Raw genomic sequence first — 18,570 nt, 5'->3', positions numbered from 1 at the left:
CACCGCGAACCACCGATACTTCATCGTGATGCGCCGCGACCCGTCATCGCGGGACACCGCAATCGATTTTATTGCATTTGGTCGCGGCGGAAGCTGTAAAATGTGTTGCGGAGATGCATGAAAAAACGCGCATCCCCGCGACTCAGGAAATTGTCCGCGCCAGGGTCCAATCGCGGGGAAGCGCGGACTTTGAAAAATCCGCGAGCCAGGGACTGTATTTGAATCAAAGGTTTAAATGCATTGTTTCACTCTTACTCCATAGCTCTGGCCTCGCTTTCTTTAACAGTTTGATGTTTCAACATGTGTCAAAGGTAGAGAGCAAGAATTATGACTTAATCTTATTCAGCCATGTTGTCGCCTATCCAAACTGGTATTTGCTATTTAATTTATAGGGACGATTTTATTTTAACATGACTTCAAACTGCTAATTGGTGGCGATAGTTATTCATGAATTTCAATTTTTTAAGACAAAACAAAATAGGAGCAAGGTAATTATTTGGCTTAAATTTCGTGGATGGATGAACCAAATTACTCTACCGTGAATATCTATATTTCTCATCATATAGTCCAGTAGGTACTGCTGACAACAGTGTTTCTCTATGATTAAACTAAATAATAGCCTAATAGTGGAAAAGAATATTAGCTGCATTAATCTATTCACACAACGGTCTTAATGGTTTCGACTGACAAATTAATAGTTTTATTATGAGACTTATTCAAATCATCTTTGCCTCCAAACGAGCTGTTATAATATTTAGTTCTTTGCCGTTAAGAATTTTTTTTTTATTCAGAAGAAACAGAGACAAGCAGGTTGCACTCTGCTGCAGATGACGAGTATATTCATATGAAAAAACGTAAGTAGAATTCAGTGGCCATCATTCAATAGCTGTATCCAACCTATATACACAGAGGTACATACTGAAAAACAAAAAGCGAAATAAGTATTTACCTCAACACCGTGCCAAATTGGTTGTGTTTGTAATCGATGTAGCTCACTGCAGTGTTGGTGCGGTCTTCTGCGCATACCCAGGAGTGAATATCTAATGTCGCGTACGGCAAAAATTCACAAATTATTGTAAATATATGTTGGCATGCATTTAATGTATAAAATGTATAATATACAGACTAGAGGTTAGGGTAAGTATCACCATGGTTACAAAATATATACATTTAAAGTACTTGTAGTTCAAATTGCTTCAGTCCGACATATACTGGAGTCTATTATTGTTACCGGCACTCCAACCCTGCATTGAGTCAGAGCTGTTTCAAATCCCGCACCGTTCCCATACCGTACATCCGTATTAGTAAACTATAGGTTTCGTTCGGAGAAAGGCGGAAACTTTCATCGTTCTACGACATCAAAATGCTTCAGAAACACCTTAAAATCCGCTTATTAAGAAATCTTCCGTTTGATAAATTCAATCAGGGCTGTTATATTTCGATCTTCTCAGATCGTTCAGCACGACTTTTATGTCCCCCATGTTTTAAGCCCCCAGGTACTGTTTAGATTCTCAACATGACCATTTCGGCCTGGGCGGTTCCAGTACTACCCCTTTCATAGCCTTGGTAATCGTTTAATCACCCCTTGGATATGGTGCTGCTTTTTATCCCCCGACGAAAGTCGGAGGGATATAGTTTTGGCGTTGTCCGTCCGTCCGTCCGTCCGTCCTTCCGTCCGTCTTTCCGTCCGTCCGTCCTTCCGTCTTTCCGTCCGTCCGTCCGTCCGTCCGGAGCCATATCTAGGAAATGGTTGGGAATATTTATTTAAAACTTCATATACGTGTTCACCACTATGAGTTCTTGCGGCCCGTCAAGTTTCAGTCAGATTGCCCAAGTAACACCAGAGTTATGGCCCTTAGAAGTTTTTAGTATTAACTATATAGGGTACTATAAATATGGCAATTTCTGCATCATAACTTTTGATATATTTGACTTAGAACTATGAAACTTAAACAGAATTTAGATCACCATAATGTGGTTGTGTACACACAATTTCATTCGGATTTATTTTGTAAATTAAGAGTTATTGCCCTTTAATTGTATAAAAATACACATATTTGTACATAACAAACTTACCATTTGGTAGAATTTCATTAAATTTCTTTCATTCTTTTCCATGAACATTTATTGTAAACATGTGAAGTTGTGTACCCACACCTGGTCACCCCCCTTACCTTGATCACACACCTCCCCCCCCCACCCCCCCCCCCCCCCCCCCAAAAAAAAAAAAAAAAAAAAAATTCCTTATTTTAGATTTTTTTCAAACAAACTTCATATACATGTTCACCACTATGAGGTTATGGGGCCCATCAAGTTTAAGACAGATTGCCCAAGTAACACCAGAGTTATGGCCCTTAAAAATTTCTAGTGTTAACTATATAGGGTACTATAGATCTATAGATATGGCAATTTCTGCATCGTAACTTTTGATATATTTGACCTAGAACTATGAAACTTTAACAGAATTGAGAGCACTATAATGTGGTTGTGCACAGACAGTTTTGTACGGATTTCTTTTGTAACTTCAGAGTTATTGCCCTTTAATTGTCTAAAAATCCACATCATTTATTTGTACATAACAAACTTACCATTTGGCAGAATTTCATTAAATTTCTTTCATTCTTTTATATGAACATTTATTATAAACATGTGAAGTTGCGCACCCACTTGCCTTGGTCACACCCCCTCCCCCCCCCCACCCCCCCCCCCCCCCCCCCAAAAAAAAAATTTTTTTTTTTTTCATTTCTTATTTTAGATTTTTTTTCAAACCTTCCAAGTTGTACCATTCCCCCACCTCACTTCTCCACCCAGTCATGCCCACCACTGATCATGCATCCTCTCCCCCCCAACTCCCCCCAACTTCACCCTTTTACCCTTTTTTTTCATGTTTAATTTTCAATCAATATTTATAATCAACATGTGAAATTTTGTCTCCTCTCCCGTTCCCCTGCACCCCCACCCCCTAAAAAAAAAATATATACATATATGTATATATACATATATATATTTCCATTCCTTTTTTTTTTTTTTTTTAAATGTTCAAACCTTCAACATGTTAAGTTGTGACTGCACAAACCTTGCCCTCAGCCATGTTCAAGATATCTTACCTGTGTTCTCTTAAGGACAACTGTACATGTTAAACAGCAAAACCTGATGCCAAACCACTAGAAGACAATATTTCGTTCCAGTTAAACTTCAAGCTCATATTTCAATTAACTGCATTTAATTTTAAAAGCTAAGCTTATTACAGTAAGCATATCCCATTCAAAATAAATTCTTTAGTCAGGATCAAAGTATCATACATTTATTATATACTCTTTAATTAAACATTTGTTTTCTGTTAAATTGATTTTGACTAATGAAATTATTTGCTTCTTATTAACATCCTTTCACTTTTTGCCGGATATATATTTTTGCCATTCCTCACCACAAACCCTTTCGGCGGGGGATACCAATTCATCGAATTTGCTTGTTAATTTTGTCTTTTGACAGTTCCTGTGATACGCAGGCTCCATAAACTCAGATCCTCTTCCTAAATTCCAGTTGATTAGTTCTGCCCATTGTTTCTCGTTTGGGGCAAACCCTTTACTTTTTTCTGGGGACCAAACGCCGCTTTTCATGGAATTACACGCCTCAACACATGTATCATTGAAGGTTCCATTTTCATCGCCGTTTGAATACATCTGCGGATGTCTCTAAATTGCTTTTTGCACTTTTAGCATGTGTAAATGTTGAGTTCTGCTCAACCCGGGGCTAGAGGGCGTGGACGGTAGCATGCATTTCCACTACTGTCCATGAACAGGCTCAATCAAACCGAGCCTGCAACATTTTTGTTTTTGTCGTGTTGAGCGACTTGTGAAGTTTCCACTTTTCTCTATTAAATTAGGTTGACATAACCAAAGGTATGTGTAGAGTTTGCTTAAATTCTATTATGTGAAACGCGATAAAATAGCAGAAGTACCAACTTAAAATTGACAAAAATATGCAAAAATAGCTCTTGGGTCTGCTGAACAAGTATTCCTTTCTTAACAAAATCATTTTTTTTTATTTCTCTGAGCATGTTTCAAATAGATATATTGTTTTCCGTTAGAAAAATGCTTAGATATAAATTTATGCTGATTATTGTGATTTACTGAAATATATTTCAGGATTATAGAAATTTTGAAAAAAGTTAAAAATAGCACTATATATAGGGGCAAATTAAATTGAAACAAAGCTGGTTACCTAGTACATGTGTATTTTTATTTCATTTTTCAATACATCATTATATGATCTTTTAATACAAAACATTTCATCAAAATCTATTATTGAGAAAAAAAATTACGAAACTGTAGCGAGCGTCCTTAAAATCTTAAGCACTTTCCAATATAACAAGTGAACTTACCTAGCAGTAGACGGCAATCTGTAAATAACAGAGAACAAAATCGGAAAAGATTTCATATTATACTTGCCTACTGTGTTTTATTCAAGAACGGTGCGTGAAAGAGAGACTGATTATTATTCTTCACAGCAATTGCTTTCAGTTGTGCATGTCTTCAGACATTTTGAAATAATACAATGACGTAACGTCATAAAAAACAAAATCTCAGATTGTAAATATATGTAGATATATTTTCTTTTTGCAGTGATACTCTATTGGTATATACCTATTTTGAAACATGTTAATACTTGCAGTGCCTGTGTATATCAGATAAACTTGCAGTACATGTAACGAACGTTAAATAGTTACAGTAACTATGTTAGGCTAAGTTTGAAAATGAAACCTTGTTAAAAAAGTCATTTGTTCTTTAGGGCCATGTATAAAATGAAATCCTTTTCAGACTGATATCACTTAGAATATATCGTTTTGTTGGAGTTTGGGTTTTCATTTCTTATCTAAATCTTTATCAGTTTGTTCTCCGTTTAAAGGTACAAATATATGTAACCTTTTCATCATGTGTTTTAAAAAGTATTTACGAATGTGACTAAGTACCTTTACATTCCCAATATATCCCTTTGTATATGTAGCTTTCAGTTTTGCTTCAGTGTGTTTTGATGTTGGTTTTTCTTACATTTTATTCAGACATCATAAATATTTACTACCTACCAATGTGAGTACTATCGCATTGTCAGCAGATTCAACTGTGTATCTGGACGTAGCTTTCATTCTCAGTATTTTAGAAAAATATATTTCATTCTCATAGTCTCAAATTTGCTCAGTTATACAACTTACTATGTATAATAACGTATTATTTATATGTCAGTTCATATCATTTTTCAGTTATCATAATTCGTTCAATATGGACTTTTTACTTTCTCTATACGCACTTTTCTGTAATTCTGTACAATTTCACTATTTACTTAATACTCTTACATTTCTTTTTATAAATTTCAACCTAATCATTCGGACCAGTTCAAATGGAATGCACTTGGCATCAAGTATTCCTCTGCGAGTAAGCCTGACTTTGGCCCAACTGTTTTTGTTGTCACTTATCAGCTATAACATAATAGGTAACTCTTCCTTCTCATGGTCATGCAAACTTTACCTGTCCATGGAAATTCCCATTACTTTAGCACTGTGTTGTACTTCTGGTCACTATTTCAAACATATTATTTACATACTCTCTGACCATCCAATTAAAGCTCCAACTGAAAGATAACATTATATACCCAAATAAACATTTGATTCCTGGGATTAAACTAAATCAAAACCTTTCCTTTATGAGATGTTATTCTTGGGTTTAAAGGATCTTTGTGTCCAACTTGGCTATGTTTCTTAATAGCTGGTGACGTTCAACCGAATCCTGGCCCACTGTCAATGAGTTCCTCATCCGCCTTTTCTTCAATGTCAAACATCTTATCTGAAACAAGTTAAATCATAGCAAAAGTTCCTTCTAGGGCATATCTATATAAAAATAAAATGATCATCTTGTAAAATTTTGGTTGCAATGTCTGGGGACCAAACGCCGCTCATCATGGAATTATACGCCTCAACATGTGTATTATTGAAGGTTCCATGTTCACCGCCGTTTGAATACATCTGCGGATGTCTCTAAATTGCTTTTTGCACTTTTAGCATGTGTAAATGTTGAGTTCTGCTCAACCCGGGGCTAGAGGGCGTGGACGGTAGCATGCATTTCCACTACCGTCCATGAACAGGCTCAATCAAACCGAGCCTGCAACATTTTCGTTTTTGTCGTGTTGAGCGACCTGTGAAGTTTCCACTTTTTCTTGTTTTATACTGCCAAAAAATTTCAAGTAAGTATTTACGCTAGTTATTTAACATAAATTGTTAAATCCAACAACAAATTAAATCTGTTACCACTTTCAGTAGAGTAAATACGGAAATAAGACATTGACCCGGTTAATCAATTACGATTCGATGCGTGAATTTGTTGCGCTAAATTAGAGGTTCGCAATGGGATTTGTTTTCATATATTAACTATGCATTTCAAGGTAACGATACTATTTAGTTGTTTACCTTTACATTTGCTGATATATGTCTATCTGGTCTATCTGGTCGACTGAATGTTATTTTCCTCAAGAATGGAGGAAATAATATCCTCGGGTTTAGTAATATGTAATCCACGGAACGCGTTCAGTCAGAGAGTCGCCTCAATTAGGAAAGAATAGTCTAACGTCAGAGGTTATTTCTAAGGTCACGGAGTTTTATTGGCCAGCTTGTAATGACAACAGCTTTCGGTATCAGCAGCTCAGTCAAGTGTGACTTATTGAACTATAATATTCCTTCTCAAGAGAAGGAATAATAATAACAAGCACTAGATGCCGTTCAGTCTTACAATATAATGTACAAAGCCTTTTAAATAAGATTTGACCTTCTAGGTGCAGAGTTTGGCATCTTTGATGTCCTTGCAATTATAGAAACATTGTTATATCCAAACATATCTTCTAACGATATCAAACTTCCTTGCTTTCACACACCAGAAAGAAAAGACAGAACTGGGAACGACTACGGTGGAGTAATAGTTTACTTGAAGGAGACCCTTTACTACGAAAGTAGATTAGATCTCGAACACAGAGGTGCGGAGTGTATCTGGATTCCCTTCTCAGTCCAAGCATATCATGTTTGCTGTTTTTTTTTTATCGTCCCCCAAACACCGACGCCTATCATACAAATCTGATTGAAGATTCTTTCGGTTTAATTTAATCAGTCGAACCCATAAATGACTCGCAAACTTAATTAAATTTGCCAGCAGTTTAATCTAGAGCAACTTATTAATGAACCTACCCACTTCACAGAGTCTTTTTCTGCTCTTCTAGACCTATTTCTTGTATCTTGTAGTCATAAAGTTATAACCTCTGGCGTTGGGGAACCAATTCTAGACCAGAATCAACGATTCTATTGTCCTGTTTATGCTCTATTTGCATTTTCTACGCCCCGTATCAAGCCTTTTAAACGGATCATATGTCATTACGACCGCGGCGATTATACATTACTAAGACGTAAAATCAAGGATACCAACTAGGATATTTTCAAAACTGAAGACATTAATAACTATACTACATCTGTACTATTTAAGTCCTAGAAATATCACTATGAAAGCTAATGATAAACCTTGGATCACAACACAAATCATGAAAAAAATCAGAAACGCAAAAAAATATTATTACAGAGCTAAACTTTCTCAGAACCCAGGGCACTGGAATAAAATTCAGAATTATTTTTTTAATGAAATTGTATCTTTAATTCGCACAGCTAAACAAAATCACTTCTCAAAACTTGCTGACACACTTAAATCTGACTCTACTACGGCTAAAGATTTCTAGAAAGTTATTAAAGGCTTCTTCTCTACAACTGATAAACAAACTATACCACCACTCACAAACCCTCGGGAACTTGTCTTTGATTCTAAATCAAAATCTGATCTGTTGAATGAATTCTTTTGCAGCAAGGCTTCGTTAATCGACTCTTATGAGGACCTTCCTGACAATGTTAATCAAGCGACTAAAAACAAACATGACTTTATTTCTATTACGCCACAGGACGCCAAAGACGCCCTGATGTCTTTAAATATTAACAAAGCATCAAGACCAGATGGAATTAGTAACCAGATACTGCGTGAAACTGCACCTGTGATTAAATTTCCTATTTGTTCTCTTTTTAACTACTCCCTTCAACGCAGAAAGGTAGCTCAAATTTGGAAAGATTCTGATGTCTGTGCTGTCCTTACCTAATAACTACCGACCAATTTCGCAGCTTTGCTGCACTGAAAAGGTATTCGAGCGCATCTTATTTAAGTATCTTTTTAACTTTTTCTGCTAATATCTTTCTATCTCTTCTCTACAATCTGGATTTACTCCAGGGGACTCGACCGTGAATCAGCTCACTTATATGTACAATACATTCTGTAAAGCTCTTGATGATGGACTGTCTTCTTTGTTAATAGGAAGACATTTGATAAAGTTTTGCATAAAGGTTTTCTATTCAAGTTGAAAAATGCCGGATTGGATGGGCGGTTATTGATCTGGTTTTCTGACTATCTCTCTAACAGAGCGTTGTCCTACCAGGCTTCCAACCCAATTGGTCATTAGTTGATGCAGGAGTTCCTAAGGTCTATTCTAGGGCCTCTTTTATTCTTACTGTTTATTAATGATATTGTTGATGATTTGGGCTCTTATGTACATCTTTTTGCTGATGACACCAGTTTGCGTATTATTGTTGACCATCCTTTGTCTGCTGCGGTAACTCTTTAATCTGACATCGACAAGATATGCATTTGGGATGACAAATGGTTAGTTAAATTTAATCCTTCCAAGACAGAAACGATGACCATATCACGTAAATCATCTAAACATTTTCGCCCGCATCTTCTAATGCATGACCAACTTATTTCCTCGGTATCCTATCGTAAACATGTTAGTGTCTACATTTCTGACGATGGTTCTTGGCATTCTCATATTAACTCTATCAAAGAACGGGCATGGAAAAAAATATCATGAGAAAACTAAAGTTTCAACTTGACCTTAACAGAAGGTCCATAGAAGTAATATATTTATCTTTCATCAGACCTCTTATCTTATTGAGTAATATGCTGATGTAGTTTATATTAATTGCAAGTTTAATTGCAAGTAATATAAGAAACTCGAGCTCAATAAAATTCAGGATGAAGCTTCCCCTATTGTTTCTGAGGCTACCAAACTTGTATCTCTTCAAGAACTTCATAGAGAAGTTCCTTGGGAATCTCTTGAAAGTCGACGACTTTACCATAAGGTAATTCTATTCAACAAAATGAAAAACGGCCTGATTCCTGACTATCTTTCTTCTCTTGTCCCACCATCTATAGGGAAACGTTTAGGTATAATTTACGCAATGCCACTGATATTGCTCGATATATATGTTAAGGAATAAAATTTAAATAATTTAAATACATGTAATGATGGTTCAAAAATCAATTATGGTTACTGTTAAAAGAAAGAGTTACTCAAATAACCCACTAGCTCTTTATGACAAAAATGATATTTAATCAAATATTAAAATATCATCAGGGAGGTAATAACATTTAAAGACACAACTGTATTTCAGTAAAAAAAATGAGATAAAACTTCAAAGAACAAAGCAATGGTGGCATTTAAAGTACACGCAGTTGATAATATTTATTTTTGTTAAAACAGTTTTGACTATTATTACTCTAAGTGTTAAGGTAAATGAGTAAGCATATATGTGCAGAAAATTCGGATTACGTGTTAGAAACAACAATAGAGTTTAAAAGGTCTATACTATGCCCCAATGATAACTTGATATTTACAAACATGACTATAAAGAGATTAAAATGGAACATAGGGAATTCAACATTTTTCTAACATTTTGCAATCTAAATATTTCTGGATTTTGTTCCAATTACGAATTAGCTCAGTGGTAAAGCACACTGCCCATGTTCAAGAGATCTTTTGCCGTGTGGGTTCGAAACTCAGCATTGACAGTCAATTTTTATTTTACTTTGCATAAAAATTAAGATTCCTTCATGAGCTCTGTGACAACAAGACAGAGAGGTATCTAAGGGCGATATGGCAGATCAGAATAGTTTATTATATATAAAAGATTATACTGATTAAATGCGTGCAATTTATACATGCAAATATTGAAAATACTGTTGTGTTAAATAAAGACATATATACAAATACAAACTATCAAAGAAAGAAACAAAAATACGAAAGCAAAAATGAAAACGAACAAAAAAAAATCTGAAAAAAAAATCCTCATGAGGATTCGAACCCACAAAACGATCCGCTTATATCCAATTCTTGTCAACATTTTACCCAACTGAGCTATGTTTCCATCTATTAAGTGGATATTTAAAATGAAAGAAATACTAACATTTGCTTGTCAAGTACGTGCAAGCATTATGCATTGCTATTTATCAGTTATCATGAATTAGACTCGTCCTCGCGTTTCGGCGGGAATCACGTTATCATTGGGGATTATTAGTAGTCGCAACTTGACCGCGATGGTTGACCTTAGGCTGATTATTCATAACGATTACTTCATTGTAGAAATAAGGGTGCTTAGGGTAGCCGTATATATTTATATGGAATTAGTTTGTATACAGTGCAATATCAAAGCATGTATACTTACATTTGATCAGTTACAACTTTCCAATACACTAATTCTTATTTACGCAAATTTATATTTCCATTTTCTCGTGCAGCTCATGTTTTTTTAATGCAAAGAGATGAAGCGTTTTACGTACACTCCTTTTCACTAATAGGTTGTGCCTCATTATGTATTATAATACAAAGGTCAACCATCGGAGTCAAGTTGCGTCTACTATACCAAGCGTGAGAGAATATATATTATAATAGAGTCAAACGTTAAAAGTTTCGTTTTCAAGATTTTATGAAATATACTTCTTTCTCTTCTCTCAAACTGTCACTGGTCGTCAGGTCCTGTGTAGAGGGAATATATTAAACTTCCCACCGGAACATTGATGGATTATGTTTATTCACTTTCAGAATGTGTTATTTATCGTTATAAGTTTGTTGTCTGTATAGTGTAATTCGTCGCCATAGTTCATTCTTTGTTTGACTGATGGTTGCAATTCGCGTAAATGATAGAATGAATAGCATTTGTTTTGAAAAAAAAACATTCATGCTCTGTTGTACCCCTATCAGCCGTTTCATAAATTTATTAGTCGATTGTACAGTGGATTTTATTTAGTACACAAAAACATGAGGTACAAAGTTCTTTAAATATGATTTATTCATTCCAAAGCCCGAAATTATCCTGAATTAATTAATACATAAAACATAAAACCTCTCTCTCTCTCCCTCCCTCTCTCTCTCTCTCTCTCTCTCTCTCTCTCTCTCTCTCTCTATCTGTCTATCTCTAGATGCACATTTAAAATAAATAATTCACATCCGTGCAGTCTGATCATGGTCTGCACTGTTCGCTATTCAGTCAGTAAATTTTCAGTGACACACCTAGTAATAATAAATGGTATTGCCCAAATTGAATGATGGACCAATCCACTTTAGAAAATTAGCAGGCTAAGGGTTAAATTAATTTATCCATAGTTCCGAAATAGTCCTTTAAAATAAAATAAGTTTAATTATAATTATAATAATTTAGATTGAATGACAAAACTGAGAGACACCCATCATCTTGCAGCTCTGTTCGAAAGCTAAGGCGCTCTGCAGCAGAAGTGCTGCATAGCCTAGGTGCTCTTCACATAGACAGGGTTATATAGCAAAACCGTAGAGGATGATGTGTCAACTGCTGACCATTTCTCATGACACCTTAGTGGAATCAGTATATAATATATCCTAGTAACAAGGTATATTTAAGAAAAACTATCCAGTAACATCTTATAATAGAGATAAATATCCACACGCCGAAAAGATACCACTGTGGCATTTCTCATACTTCATCTAAAATTGCAGACCCCTAAATTAGTCTCGCCTTTACTATAGTTGAGCTATCTTAAAGAAAATGAATATGATTTCAAATTTAAAAAAATAGTTAGAATCAATAAAATATCTCCTTATTTATTACCATAACGATACATTCATAGTATTATACTGTTTAACAGTATACTTTTTATAATTAGAAAATTGATTTGAGTCTCCTTCTTAAAAAGTTGCTGCTTTTACGCTTAGTTACAGTCGCGATAGTTTCCACTATATCAAATGTCGATTATTTATACCACGTATTACCAACCGAGTGTATAGTGTTAAAACACTGTTGTGCTGCAAATTATTTTGATTCAAATATTCCCTTAATCTTAAACAATAGAGAAAATATAGAAGCACTTGTGGCAACGTTAAATGTCGCAACGCCGCTAAATGTCGCAACCACCGTTAAATGTCGCAATGTTGACTTTAAATGTCGCAACCACCGCTAAATGTCGCAAAATCGTCTGCCGCTAAATGTCGCACCTTTAACGTTAAATGTCGCAAAAATTTGCCTACCGTTATATGTCGCAACACCAACGCTAAATATCGCACTTCCTATTTGACACTGTGACTATCAATTTCTTGTGTATATTTACTTTTTTGAGGGAAGAAAAATTAACAGGTTTATGTAATACAAATAATTATCTTAATGATAAGTGTTGTTACGTATAGCAACAAGCGGGCCTTGTTGGCCCTAGATCGCTCACCTGAGTTCCACACCTTGCTTGAACAGTCACGCAAGAAAATATTTATTATTTTGTAATAGGGCCAGTGTTTTAGGACAGAAATATTCTAAGGTTTCTTAAAGTAAATACGATTTGGTAATGATGTTGTATGTTTGTGGGGGTTGGGTATGGGTGGGGAACGGGGTGAATAACGACACAGAAATCTAAGACAAAAACACACAGCACCAAGACAATTAATAGAAAATATAAATATTTACATTTCTGAAGGGGGTGGGGAGAGAGGGGGGTTATGTGTGGGTAGGCGGAAAAGTAGGATAATGAGGGGAATGAGACTAAATCAAACAATTTTAAGAGACTAAAAGTAAAATAATATCAAAATTCCCGTTTTACCTAAAAAATGTACAGAGGGCCACATAGGATCTTTTTCCGCCATTGAAGCTTGATAGTCACCTTATGACTTTAAATGTAAACCTCCAAACAAAGAAATAGAATCCGTGGCTGATTAATAGAAAATCTTCGTTTTCTACAGCTGGTACAAAACAGTTACAGTCTTCGTGTCGCGTAGTTAAACATCCTGTTGTGTAACATGCCCGGATCGCGGCCCGAGCCGATCCCCCAGCCCCAACCCCATCCTTGTTGGCTTAGTACTGACTTATACTCATCTAAATTGCAACCGACTATTTTGGAAATAATATTTTCTCAAAATGTAGACACAAACCGACCCAGAGACGAACATTTTATACTTATATTTCAAAAATTCCCAATGGGGCAGAACCCTTGACCCCTTTAAAATGAGGGGAGTACTCCTCCAGTACCTTAAAATTAAGACAAAAAATGCACCGGAGGCAACCATTTTATACCTATTTTTCAAACTTTCCCGGGGAGAGCCCCTGAGCCCTCGAAAATGGCAGGGCTAACCCCTCCCATACACCGAAATCTTGAACAAAAAATGCAATGAAAGTCCAGCATTCCATACCTGTAGTTCAAAATTGTCAAGGGGAAAAAACCCTAACCAACTAAAAAAAGGGGAATGCCCCTCTAGTACGTACCTTAAAAAATAGACAAAAATGCACCACAGGCCAGCATTTCATACCTGTACATAAAAAACTTTCCCACAAATACGGATAGAGGAACCCCGTACCTACCGCACGTCGCCGGTGACGCTTTTGTTTTAAACTGGTGTTCCCCTCCCACACCCCCCCCCCCCCCCCATCCATCAACAATTTCTGGCCCCCGGGCTGTTGTGTAACGAAATTCAGGTCGACTCAAGACATGCGATACAACGCGCGACAATACGGAGCACGAACTTAATATCTCATGAGCTAAACAGGACTCCATAGAATTACGTAGTTCAGACCTGAAATAAATTTAGTACTGTGGCGAGTACTACGTTAGTGCTCAAACCTTTAGATTTAGAATATATAACGTATGTATGGTGCGGGACCACTGAAAAGCAAACGTGCAGATTAGAGTGAAAGGTCATTTCAGCCCTTCCCAAATCAACACATGGCATACTGATGCATGCAAGCATGCATTACCCAATCTTATCTCTAAGTTGTAAAGACTGTTTAACTCTTATTTTGCTGTGCGACATTTAGCGTTGGAGTTGCGACATATAATGGTGGACAAATTTTTGCGACATTTAACGTTAAAGGTGCGACATTTAGCGGCAGACGATTTTGCGACATTTAGCGGTGGTTGCGACATTTAACGTCAACATTGCGACATATAACGGTGGTTGCGACATTTAGCGGCGTTGCGACATTTAACGGTGCCGCAGCGTTCTTTCTTGGTCGCAACAAAATCTTTGACGTCATTGCAAGCGTAAGAGTGTTTTAACGGAGACAAACATATAAGAATGCGTTTTAAGGTTGCCTTTTATTATTTATTATTCTTTTGTACTGCAAAACACTTTTCTTTCCATCGCTGATTTGTAGCATTTTTTTTCTTTTGAATTTAACGTCCCACCGACACATGATAGGACATATGGCGACTTTCGAGCTTTAATGGTGGAGGAAGACCCCAGGTGCCCCTCCGTGCATTATTTCATCACGAGCGAGCACCCGGGTAGAACCACCGACCTTCCGTAAGCAAGCTTGATGGCTTCCTCACATGAAGAATTCAACGCCCCGAGTGAGGATTTGTAGCATATTGCTTTACATGTGTGTATTGCTTGTAACATGTTCTTATTACGTGGGTTAAACGTTGCTACAAATGGAATGACATTATAATCCGATATTTGATTTTCGCGATTATTTGTTGCGAAAGGTCCTTTTGATTTTGCCCTTGAAATTTCATGCTTGATAATTTCTTTCGGGTATTTTTGTTTCGATAATCGTAACTTTAAGGGGACGCATACTTTGAAATTAGAAAAAAGTGGATGGGGTATTATAAAATTTGCCTGCAAAAAAGTACAAGGTTTCAGTAAATTAAATGAATACTGTTTCAACTGTTATAAGTACACAAAGGATTGCTCACTAAAATAAAAATGAGAAAAACTGAAACAAGAAAGTTATTGTTGAATTACATAAGACTTCTTGTGTACATTCAAAGTCAACAATTAAGACGTTTTGGTGCGAAAATAATAGTGCTTCACTTTGTCCAAACATTTATCAATGTCCTACAGATTTTAATTTAAAGAAAGAATGTGAAATAAGTTCACTGTCTTGCTTTTCATTTCGCATATATGAGCTAAAACACATTATTTAGTTTGTTTACAAAGTAGCGCATAAGAAAAGATACGGTGGTCAAGGAATGCCACATTCCAAAACTAAAAAGAGTATATTCCCCTTAATACATTAAACATTTATCGTTACAGAAGTCTAGTGGCTTACAATAAAGGCCTAGAAATGTTGCCATTATTAATTTTTAACTTGGTATTCATGAACTACAATGCACTTAAATATCAAAACACATTCAACAAACTTTTGAAAATGTATTGTCTTAAAAATCCCTAAAATAAGGTATGAAATTTGATTGAGAGGTCCAATCAATGTGTATATGTGCAAAAGCAACATTCTAATCTTGTTCACTAAAGTTACTAATACACAGCAGGAATGTCAATGATCAAAACTGGACGAATATACAGTTATCCTCACTTTAATGTCATTTATAATTTGTCCTTGAATTCTCCACCATACTTTTCATAACTCTGTTTGCACGAGTTGCACGAGAATGCTGTCATTCACGTAAAAAAACGGGGTCAAATAAGTTGTAAATGCAATATCATCTAAACGTAATTAATGGATTATGCAGTTCAAGATAAGCTTTATCTCATAACGTAACGAACATGTGTAATGTTGTAACAACAACTTTACTTACACTGATTTAAGTAGCAGTCGGTTTATAAGTGACTTTATTGATTCATTTTGTGTTTTGTTATTGTTGTCAAAAAGTATAACAGAAGTGCCTCACAACTGAAGCGGAAACCAGTTTGATGCGCAAAGTAGTCCACTGTAAGTAATATTTTTTGACAAATGTCCACAGAAATTAATAATTTTCTAATATTAAAGACGAATATCTGAATAGGATTCATTATTTGATAAGAAATTATAATCATCGACATGTTTTTTTAAAAATCATACACGTGCTGACACCTAAGTTGTCTCCCGTTGTTTATTAGAGTTACCTTTCGTCCGGCGCAGTAATACATTTGCAGTGAATCGCCGAGAAGTCGTGGGAAAATTAAAAACCATGTAAACAAACTAAAATTAACCACCTTTTCAAAGTGATTTTCAAGTGATCGACATTATGCATTTAACCCGCCTGACCTGTGTAGCATCTTAGATATCTGTTCTAAGGTATTCATTGTGTAGAATGTCATGTTATGCCCTTGCAATGCTAATCCCACACTGATTTTTTTTGTTTACATTTTTTATCAATGAGAAATATGGCGTCCATCCCGAGATGAACTGACGTGGCGTTAAATTTTTACATGTTTAAGCAAACCTTGTGTGTTAGAAAGAAAGTCTCACCCCTTCAACATTATTTGGAACACTGTTATTGTAAAAAACCTGTTTTTTCCTTATACAAAAGCTTAATATTTTGTGTTGAATGTACTTTCACAAAGACCTCTGTTTTCCTATTACATTCATAGTACCACATCCTTATCCACAAAATACTGAATAGTACAGGTGTCCATCAGTATTATATCAGTTTAGGAATATGTTTTTTTATTTTCCCACTATCGATTTCTTAAATATGCACCCTTCCGCATTGCTGTATGAACTGTGAATGTAGCAATATGCGTCCCCTTAATTCTGAATGTCGTCTTTCCCTACCTGTTTATCTTTCACTATAGTGACTATTCTTGAAACTAAGTTAAACGGCACATTAAGTTCAAGTAGTTATATGTATCTGTAGATATACAGTACAAGTCCGTCGTTATATTACTTCAAAAACATCCAACAAGAATGTGTGAAGTTGGCGAGAAGTTCAACATTCGACATTTCTTAAGAGAACGAAATTGGACATTTAAAGCGAGAAATTGGCAATAAGTTAAACATTCGACATTAAACATTCGATTTCAGAACGACATTGGACATTCAATTTCAGAACGACATTGGACATTCAATTTCAGAACGACATTGGACATTCGGACCCAGGACGACATTGGACATTGGATACAAGAACGACATTGGATGTTCGAACCCAGAACGACATTAGACATTAGATACCAGAACGACATTTGACATCCCAATCAAAAACGACATTGGACATTGGAATCGAAAACGACGTTGGACATTGGCTTTCAGAACGACAGCGGACATTCGAACCCAGAACGACAGTCGAAACCAGATCAACATTAGACATTAGATACCAGAACGACATTATACATTCGAACCAAGAACAACATTGGACATTCGAACCCAAAATGAAAATGGACATTAGATATCAGAAAGACATTGGACATTCGATTTCAGAACGACATTGGACATTGGACATTCGAACCCACATTGGACATTGGATACCAGAATGACATTGGATATTAGATACCAGAACGACATTAGACATTCGAACCCAGAACAACATTGGGTATTCGAACCATGAACGACAATGGAAATTGGATACCAGAACATTAGATACCAGAACGACATTAGACATTCGATTTCAGAACGTTATTGGAAATTGGATATCAGAATGACATTGGACATTCGAACAATAAACGACAATGGACATTCGAATCCACAACGACATTATATATTCGATTTCAGACAGACATTGGACATTCGATACAAGAACGACGTTGGACATTCGAACCCAGAACGACATTGGACATTAGAATCCAGAACGACATTGGACATTCGAAACCAAATCGACATTGGACATTAGATACCAGTACGACATTGAACATTCGAACCCAAAACGTCACCGCATATTAGATACCAGAACGACATTGGACATTCGAATCAAAAACGACATTTGACATTCGAATCCAAAACGACATTGGACCTTCGAATTTAAATCGACATTCGACATTCGATATTAGAACGACATTGAACATCCGAATTAAAACCGACAATCGACATTATAGCCCAAAACGACATTGGTCACTCGATTTCAGAACGACATTGGATATTCGATACCAAAACGACATTGAACATTCGAACCGAGAACGACGTTGGACATTCGAACCTAAAACGACATTGGACATTTAATTTCAGAACGACATTGGACATTCGATACTAAAACGACATTGGCCATTCGAACCCAGAAAAACCTTGGACATTCGAATCAAAAACGACATTGGGAATTCGTTACCAGAACGACATTGGACATTCGAATCAAAAATGACATTGTACAAATCATTCGATTTCAGAACTTTATCGGACATCCGATTTCAGACTGACATTTGACATTCGATACCAGAACGACATTGGAAATTCGAATCCAAAACAACATTGGATATTCGAATTCGAATCGAATGTCCAATGTCGTACTTGTATGTAATGTTCAATGTCGTTTTGGATTTAAATGTCCAATGTCGTTCTGGTAT

At 36.0% G+C, this 18,570-nt stretch overlaps 1 protein-coding gene across 1 annotated transcript in view; it reads left to right on the top strand.

Annotated features, from left to right (window-relative positions):
- Positions 1 to 18,570, top strand: part of LOC123540409 (uncharacterized) — an 86,953-nt gene that overhangs the window by 31,854 nt on the left and 36,529 nt on the right. Inside the window, exon 5 of the mRNA XM_053526062.1 lies at positions 792 to 854. Within this exon, the coding sequence (XP_053382037.1) occupies positions 792 to 854 (63 nt within the window). The remainder of the gene's footprint in view (positions 1 to 791; positions 855 to 18,570) is intronic.

Source organism: Mercenaria mercenaria, chromosome 16 (assembly GCF_021730395.1).
Source record: "Mercenaria mercenaria strain notata chromosome 16, MADL_Memer_1, whole genome shotgun sequence".
NCBI classification, from domain to species: Eukaryota; Metazoa; Mollusca; class Bivalvia; order Venerida; family Veneridae; genus Mercenaria; species Mercenaria mercenaria.
The sequence above is the reverse complement of the archived record's forward strand: the minus strand, read 5'-3'. Positions and strand labels throughout refer to the sequence as shown.